This window comes from Centruroides sculpturatus, unplaced genomic scaffold (assembly GCF_000671375.1).
Source record: "Centruroides sculpturatus isolate CEXI.00-Female unplaced genomic scaffold, Cexi_2.0 scaffold770, whole genome shotgun sequence".
NCBI lineage: Eukaryota > Metazoa > Arthropoda > Arachnida > Scorpiones > Buthidae > Centruroides > Centruroides sculpturatus.
In genome coordinates this window covers 318,808-328,549 of record NW_019384992.1, presented here as the reverse complement: position 1 = coordinate 328,549, position 9,742 = coordinate 318,808, and the positions used below count along the sequence as shown (strand labels likewise).

Sequence of the window (9,742 nt, the reverse complement as noted above, 5' to 3'; positions counted from 1 at the left end):
AACGTCTCTGAACAACAATTAATAAAAATTTTTTTTTTGTATTTTTAAAGAATTTGTGAATTCTCTAAACGGAATTAACGAAAGAATGAATTATTTTCTTTTATTTTCCATTTAAATTGAACTTTCAACGAGCAGAAATGATTGTGACATCGTCACAATGCAATTTTTATTCATATTTTTAATTTATTTAATTTAAAACATATGCTCTCCATTCCAAATTATTAGTTTTGCCCCTGTACATCATACTTTTCCTGACAACATCGAAGTCGTGCGGGTCATATGGGTAACTCAATAATTTTTTAAATAAGATCGTCAAATAATTATTTAACAATTAATAAATGTATTTTATAGAATTTTTAGAGAATTTGAGATTCTTCCAAGTAAAAATGAAAGAATGTATATTTTTAGAGAATTTTAAACATCTGTAAATAACAATTAACGAACGAACGAATGAAATTTAAAAGATTTTAACTCCTCTAAATTAAAATTCATTATATTTTAGATGTTTCTAGACACCGCTAAACAGTAATTACTCAACTAACAAAATAAATTCTGTGAATATTTTTTAGAGAATTTCAGAATCGACATTATTACAGTTAGCACCATCGATAAATCATCAATTAAAAGCAGTATTAAGCATTTTAAAAAGATATTCCTGGCATAAATTCTCGTTACTGACATCAGAAATTAACGGCCATAACGATATCATTCGTGCTTTGAGGAATCAAGTACAAGAATCTACGACTACAGAATTCAAGTAAGATATTTTCAAAAAAAATCCTTATAGAAAAAGCAATTAAATAGTTTTAATTATTAAAAACATGACTTTAGAGTGTTAGAGCAAAAGTGAATTTTAGTATTAAATGTTTGTAAGTGATCTGTTGAAGTTCAAAATGTCATTAATGTATGGAATTTGACACCGGAGGATACTCATATTCACCATCTATTACACAAATAGTTTCAATTGCACCAATAGACTCTAATTTGCGGAATTGTTGGCATTCATTAACTGTGTTGAATAATTTAATAATATGAAAGATATTTACTTAATTGGTATAAAATATTCAACACTTTACAACTGTAAAACTATAAGTTCGATTCTTCCTTCCTCACAATCTCCCCCTCTTTGCTCTTGCTCTTCCTTTGCCTATTGTTAATCAAATTCTCTAAGTTTAACCCCGTAACAATTTGATAAAAGTTGAGGAAAATTGAATCGTTTCTAGTATTAAAATATTTAAAACGCTTTGATAAATTAAATAAAATGAAAGTTTTATAATAACTTTAAAACCGATTTATAGAATGACGTGACTTTCTAAGGATACCGTTCTACACTCGAATTTACATCGCAATTAATGTCTCAAACGTGTATAATTATTGAATATAAATTTTATAAAATAGATTAAGATTTAATAAATTTAATTTTCTAAGGAATAAATTAAATTTTTCTTTCTTTTTAAAAAATTATTTACCTAAATTTAAGCTCGGATACGAGAAGACGAGTACATTCTAAACTCGTTGCAGGTTCGAAATAATTAATATTTTCACGATAAAAGTAGAAAATAGACCGGATTCCGAAGTATATTGGGAATTAGAACCCTTAGCTAAAAGTGAAGCACGGATAATACTTCTGTACAGTACAAAAGATGAAGCTGAAAAGATTATGAATGCTGCTAATGAATGGAAGATAACTGGAAAGAACTATTTATGGGTAGCAACTCAGAGTATAATCGGTAATGTCGGAGCATTTTTCAAGTATTTACCACCTGGAATGTTAGGTAATAAAGTATTTTTTACATTAAATAAAATACATCACAGTCAAACATCGATATAGCGCACTTCTAAAAAGCGTTTTGCCCCCGTAAAACGCTAACGAATACCCTCAAACGAATCTGAATTATAAATTTACGATTATTTTCGATAAACGACAATTTTCACCACCAAAATTACGCTCCTCTATTCTCCTGGAAGAGAAAAGTTACGTTCAAATCTCTTCGTTTTAGAGCAAAACTCGATTTAGTGTCGATTAACGGAGGGGTGTGACTAAATCGAAGTTTGACTGTACATATATCACACGCTTCTCTACTTAAATAGAGTAGTAAACGAGTAAGTTATATTATAAATTCCAAGATATTTAACTTTTTAAAAAGTTTTACTTTTAATTTTTAATCGAGTCTTTTATAGATTTGTAATAAATTTATCAGGGCGTAGTTAAAAGATATGTTTATTTCAAGCTTCTAGTCACGTAATGCATTAAAACATTTAAGTAGACTATCCATCCTTAAACCTTTTAAACCTCTTTATCGAGCGTTATATATATATATACACATAGAAGGGTATGATCTAACCCACTAAATCGGATTAGAAAATGACTTAGTAAAGAAATTTACTTCACTATTTTAGTGTATGATGTAAGAAAAACTTATATAAGATCCATTAAGTTAAACGAATAATGAATAAAATAACTTATCTTGCGACTAAACTATAATATATATCATCATAACTTTAACGTGTAAGCAGGGCGAATTGAATAAACTTTCTTCTTTTTTTATTTATTTTATTTTTTCTCCAAGTTTAATTTAAATATTGACGCGTTTTTACAGGCGAATACGTGTCACGAAAATGAAGCACGAAATTTCTGACACAAAACTTCACTTTTACCGAAAATTTCATTAATAACTAAATAACTCCAAACTTATCTTAGAAGAAAACTTCAAAAAAAAAGACAACTCTTCAATTTTACTAATGGTTAATTTATTTTTAAGAAAAATGATTTAGATTTCCAACGTGTAATTCGCGTTCTACTTTTTTATCAACGTTTCGTTCGTTAATAACGGAAGGGATAACACATAATCGAAAGGTTGAGAAGCATTGATTTAAATGACAAATTATACGAATTTTGCTCGTATAATTTGTTTTATACATAAAATTCTTATATTTTCTTTTTAATACATCGAAGTCGTGCGGGTCATATGGGTAACTCAATAATTTTTTAAATAAGATCGTCAAATAATTATTTAACAATTAATAAATGTATTTTATAGANTTTTACGATAATTATAAAAATAAAACAATTTAAAAAATTTAAATTGGTGCTTCTCAACCTTTTTCTCATTTGTCATCTCTTCCGTTATTAATGAATAAATCGTTAATAAAAATGTAGATCGCGAGCTACTTGTTGAGAATTTATAATTTATTATTATTTTAAACTAAAATTTAACAGTTTTAGTATATATAATAAAATTATACATATTAAGATTATATATTTATTTCGTGATTTATATTAAATTATTCAAATATATTATATATTAATATTTATGAACAATTATAATCAATGTTTATAAAAATATATTTTTAATATATTCCAAACGAATCTGTCAAGACAAGCGAAACAATTTACTTATCTGATAAATAAATAAATTTTATTTGACTTTTCTTTCCCCTTTTTCTTTTATTTTTATAAAAGGTTTCTTCTTTTGTTGTGTTAAAGCCAATTATTAAATTCAGCATCAATGGTGTAGAAAAGATTCTTTATTTATACAATTTTCCATTTAACTTTAAATAAAATTAAAGAAAAGTATACCAATTTAATTGTGTTTTTATCTCGAAAACTGTTGATTATTCGCCATCATTTTCATCCTTTTGATCATTTACAATCATCATTATTCATGCTCTAACATCTCAATTAATTAATTAAATTTTTATTTTGAATTATACTTTAAAAAATCTTAAATAAAGATCAATTTTATTCACAAAATATTTTGATTTTTCTACTTAAATCAATGCTTCTCAACCTTTTTCCTATTTTAGCATTCCTCCTTTATTAAACAATGAATCATTTATTTTAAAAAGTAAATCGCGAACTACTCGTTGAGAATTTCAAATGAAAGTTTAAAAAAAAAAAGCAAATTTAATTAATGACTGACGTAACGTTTTAAAAATTAGGAAATTAAATTTTTTAAAATATTGAACCAATCTATCAACCTCGACCCATTAACTCATTCTTTCCATTATCCAAAAGCGTAATTCTTTAGTTATAAGTCGAGAAATATTAGTTTAAATTTTAATTTAATTAATAATTAATGTAACAATTTTAAAAAATCATCAATTAAAAATAAATTTTTTAAAGTATTTAATCACTCTTTCAACCTTAACCTCTTAACTCATCCTTTCTATTATCCAAGAATACAATTCTTTAGTGAGAAATAGATCAAGCACTACTGGTTGAAAAGTAATATCTTAAATCATAAAATATTTTTTAAATATGAATTTAGCAAATAATCGACTATTTACAATAAAATAAATAAAAATTCGTAACATTTCTCATAGATTTCAACTATTATACATTAAAAAACAAAAGATGTAGTTGAAATAAAAATTTGATAAAACTTCTCTACATTTTTATTTTATATTTTTGAACAAAAAAATATCCTAATTCTCACTTTTAGTTTCTTAGAATACTTTTATTTTTATTTATTTTTTCGCTAAGAAACAGTAACATATCCAAACTGTCATGAATAATTTATGTTTAGCAACATTAAAAATTTCATCCTTCATTATATACTTTTATCATCTATATTTTATGCAACTGTTATATATCTATTGATGTAATTTTCTTTTTAGGTGTATTTTTTTATTTTTTAGTTAATTGTTTAAGATTTTTTGGATAAACATTAAGATAAAATGGAAAGAAACCATTATCACTGAAAGGATCTTTTTTTTGTAATTTGCTCATTACATAGGTGTATACTTCAATGCAACTCAAGAGATTTTGTTAGACGAAATCGAGAAAGCAATTATAATATTTGCGTATGGTTTGAATTCATTTGCTAATGATAAAAACAATGCCAGAACAATTTTATCTTCAAATCTTAATTGTAACGCTTCGGGAGAATCGAAATGGAACAAAGGATCGTACTTTTTCAAGTAAGATTTTATTCTTAAAAATAATAAAAAAAATTAATTGAGATGCTTTAAAAAGAGTTCTTACACGTCTTAAAAATCGAATAAATTATTTTTTAGATATCTTAAAAATATCGATATTAATGTCGATATTAAAGGAAAACCGAAGAGGCGCATCACTTTTGATGCTGAAGGTGCTCTGAAGTACGTGGAGATTGCAGTGATGAATTTAAACAAGGGTAGAAAATGGGATAGGGTATGTATTCATTTATTTTTAAGTTTAAAGTCTTCTTCATCACTTCTACAAAATATAAACATAAGAAAAAGCTTCTTTTTGTTTACGTTACGAACATTTGGGTGAGATTAGAAAGTGGTTTAAAAAATTCGAAGAGGGATTAAAAAATTAAAAATTTTTTAAATTTTTTACTGAAAATTTTCTTGGCAAACAACCGTATATTTATAAAAACCAAATTTTTTAAAATTATTTTAGATTTTTAGCGTAATCTTCTTGAATATTAATGTATTATAATTAGAAAAGTAAGGGCTATAATCGCTTTAAATGAAACTAAAAGTACAAATAGTTAATTAAATTTCTTAATTAATTTCTGTTTTTTTAACATTGTCATTAATTATATGTTAAAGTAAGACATGTTTCGTATGTCGATATCGAAACTTCGAAGTCATAAAATGCTACGTTCACTTTGCTATAACGTTTTATAGTTGTAGTTACTATCTGACAAAGTTGGAGTCTTCTATTTTCAGGTAGGTACATGGACTGAAAAGGGTCTAAGTATTAAGGATATAATATGGCCAGGTGATTCTGCATCTCCTCCTCGTGGTGTCCCCGAAAAATTTAATCTGAAAGCCACCTTTATGGAAGAACCACCTTACATCAATATCGTAGAACCTGATAATAAAACGGGAAATTGTAAAACTCATAGAGCTGTTCCTTGTCGAGTGGTAAGGCCTGAAATGACTAAGTAAGTGTCTTTTTAATATTATAATTTAATTATTTTTAAAGATTAAATTTAGTTTCGTGCAGAAAATATTTGAGTTTAAAGATTTTCGAGTAATTTTAGGATATTGCAAAAGTGTAATACCCATTGCAATTATTTCTTGTGAGAAGTAAACGCTGTTGTAGTTTAAAATTACTCTTATGCAAAAGTGAGTGAAGCTTTAATCATTTTTATGATAAACACTTTAGTTTTGTGACATGTTACGAGAACTCGCAGTGAGTATTGTAGTTTTGAAGCATGGGTTGTTATGAGAATACTGTACTTGATAGACTATTAAACCATTTTTGATTATGACAGCCTAAAAATAGGGTCAATGGTATTGAAATGCTAACCTAAGCGATGGGCATTGTAATGAAAATTAACGTTTGGTTCCGAGAATGCTTGCAAAAGTTATTACAATTGGCGTTACTGTTTAGAATTATTTTTGTTTGAAAAGCCCATTGCAATGGGATTTTGTTACGAGAAAGGCAGCTTTTGGGTTAGTATTTATTCAAATTTTATCGCGAAACTGAATGACAATCGATGACAAGACACGAGAAACAGAATAATTTTCAATAAGTTTAAACATTAATCCGAAAGACAAACATGTAAAAGAATTATCGACCATAATATCACTTAAATGATTTGTTTCCTTCAACATAAAAGGGGAGGAAGATGTATCGGAATACAAAAGCTGTCAATTAACTGATGGCATCGTTGAACAAACAAGAATCGTGTTAAGGTCAATAGGCACATCAAACAGGAATAATTCAGTTGGTACCACATCTTTTAATATCAAAAATAAACAAATGATTCATTAATGTCAAATTAATTCATTAGAGGAAAATATTGTCTAACAAATTGGCTAAGTTTAATCGAACTTTGAATTCATAAATAATGCAGGAAGATAGAGAAGAAAAAAATGAAACTATTCCTCATTATTATGCAGATCCATAAGTACTTAAAAGTTTTAAATTACTCGATAATTTTGATATTTATAAATTAGTTAAAGCAAAATCTATAAGTAAGTGAGAATGTTACTACACCTCTAAGGTCAAGAAAGGATTATTGATTGGTACAGTTATCGGAGATCTTTCGCTTTCTCTGACACAAAAATAGGTTTATGTAACATAAAAAAGTAGATCAAAGAGTATTTCATGTAACAATAACTCGATATAACATGCAGTAAATATTCCGATATTTAAAGTGAAATTTAAGCATAAAACATGTGTTAAAGTGTGTAACAAAATATTCAACTAAGTCTGCTTTATTATTATTATTATTATTATTATTTTAAATAAAAATCTTTATTTTTTCCTATATTTTAAGTTTTGTATCGATATTAAAATTTTACGTAATGTTACAGTTTCTTTTCAACGTTAGCAATATTTTTCAAGTTAAATGCCACTTATTCAATTTAGTAAAGAAACTACTTGATACTTTCTTTATTCTTCTTGCATTATTCACAACTGTTGAGTTTCTAGAACATATTTATAAAATAATAAAAGCATCAAAATGTTGAAATTATCAACAGAATTTTATATATTTTATTCTATATTTTATATAGAATAAAAGGCCAAAAAGTCAGTTAACTAGTGTTTTTTTTTTACAAAATTGAAGGAAACGTAAGTAAAACGAGCAATTATTTAATTTATTTAATTTAAAATATATACTCTCCATTTCAAATTAAGTGTCTTGCCCCTGTACATCATACTTTTCCTGCTAGCAATAGAGTCGTGCCTGTCATCTATCTAACTCATTTAAGGGGGAAATTTTGAATTGAAATGACGTGATTTCCGTTCTAAACCGAAAATTAGCTGACTTTTGGTCCACCCTTCTTATATGTATACTTACTTCCCAGGAAGCATTTAAATATATATTTATATTAATCTCGTAAATAATTCTCAAGAAGGTAATTAATGATTTAAGAAATGATTATATTTATTCATTTAGAAATGATAAAACGAAGTAGACACCTCATTTGTTTATTCTTCAAATAAATTAATCATAACAAGTATAAAAATAAAGAAAAGGATAAATTATCTTTCGCTAATTATAGCTGAAATATTTCAAAAACATGATTACCAGTCTGTAATGCTTATAATTAATAATTTATATAATTATCTTCGTAAATATATAACTAAAAATATTATATTTCCAATAGAAAAATTTATGTCGTTCGTCGAATATTTTTCTTATTATTATTGTTTAAGTAATAATGTTTATTCAGTTATAATTTATGCACGAAAACATCGAGTTTCTATTATATATAAATTTATTCAGGAAAGAAATTCGGATATAATGGAATGATCGAGCCAGACAAAATACCATGCTTGACATTAATCAATGGTTTTTCAATCGAAGAAACCAGGAAAATAGTAACTTGTATGAAATCATAACCGCTGATTTTAGATTCGAGCAACCAGAAATATATAACGTTGATTCGTAACCGCTGATTTTCGGTAATTGTACTCGAAAAGTATACACGTTTGTCCACAATTACTAGTTTCCAATCGGAGTAACACGTTTATCAACAGTCTCTGGTTTTCAATTTAAGTATCCCAATAAAACTTGTTCTTCCACAATTACATGTTTTCAATCAGAGCACCATGAAAATAGCTCCTTCATTCACAATTTTTTTTTTGTTTTCAATCGGAGCATCGAGGAAAGTAGTGTGTTCATTTATAACTACTGGTTTTCAATTAGGGTGCAAAAACGTAGTATCATTTTCACGATTATTGGTTTTTACGTTTACGGCTCCGTTATGTTAACAGAAGGGAAGTATGGACATCAATCAAAAATGACCCCCCAAGATTTTTACATTTTTGGACTCGGGAGTCCTTGAAACGTCGAGATATGGAAAAAATTCGGGTTTTTTTTCCTGTATGTACGGATATTAGTGTGTATTTGCGTGGCACAAATTTGTTCACCCTGTTTGAAGCTTAATAACTCTTGTGCCTTCTGTCGAAAATTTATGAAATTTTTCAGGGAGGTTTGTGTATTATGGAAATAGATGCTGCTAAATTTTTTCTGTTTAAAGGTAGAGAGGGTGGAGAGATAAAGGAGGTCGTGTATATATATCTCCAATAGCTTCGGACTTAATGACGATTTTACTCGTTATTAGCATTTACAATTTTTTTTATAAAACCCATCTCTACCCTCAAAATTAAGCTTTTTGCCATTTTATAATAATTAAAAATATATAAGTTATTTTTAATAATAAAATATCGTAACAGATGACGCCATACACGCAGATTTAAATGTTGCCGGGAAAGTTAAGCAACTCATTGCTGGATTTTTTAATCAGAGTTTCTGGAAAAATGTGTTAGTTTAAAATCCCGGTTACCTATCAGAACACAGAAAAGTCTCAGCACGTTTATTCATACGTAACGTTGATTAGTTACGTTACTGAGTTTTATTTTTAGTTTTAGTCGTTATATAGATGTAGTTTTAATACAAAAATTACGCCGACCACAATTACTGATTTTTAATTAAAGCACTTTGGAAGGTAGACTGATGGGTTCATTGGTAGTTACTGATTTTTAATCACAGAGCACGTAACTTCAAAAACGTAACACATCTCACCGTAATCACTGGTTTTCAATTAGAGTATCCAGGTAAACGTGTTTATTGTAACCATCGATTTTCAATCAGAGCACCAGAAAATTAGTACGTTTATCTACAAGTGCCTTTTTTTCAATCAGAATGCGCAAGAAAGTATCACGTTCATTTTTAATTAGAGAATTCAGAAAAAAAGTAATACGTTTATTCGAAACTACTGATTTCCAATTAGAATATCTCGAAAGCGAACGTGTTTATTTGCAATTATTGGTTTTCGATCAAAGTAT

General features: G+C 27.1%; 1 protein-coding gene across 1 annotated transcript in view; it reads left to right on the top strand.

The window, feature by feature from the left end:
* LOC111633043 (glutamate receptor ionotropic, NMDA 2B-like) overlaps nucleotides 1-9,742 on the top strand; it is a 55,484-nt gene that overhangs the window by 14,596 nt on the left and 31,146 nt on the right. Inside the window, exons 2-7 of the mRNA XM_023377572.1 lie at nucleotides 570-757; nucleotides 1,522-1,775; nucleotides 4,740-4,923; nucleotides 5,020-5,256; nucleotides 5,433-5,436; nucleotides 5,626-5,879. Of these exons, the coding sequence (XP_023233340.1) occupies nucleotides 570-757; nucleotides 1,522-1,775; nucleotides 4,740-4,923; nucleotides 5,020-5,256; nucleotides 5,433-5,436; nucleotides 5,626-5,879 (1,121 nt within the window). The remainder of the gene's footprint in view (nucleotides 1-569; nucleotides 758-1,521; nucleotides 1,776-4,739; nucleotides 4,924-5,019; nucleotides 5,257-5,432; nucleotides 5,437-5,625; nucleotides 5,880-9,742) is intronic.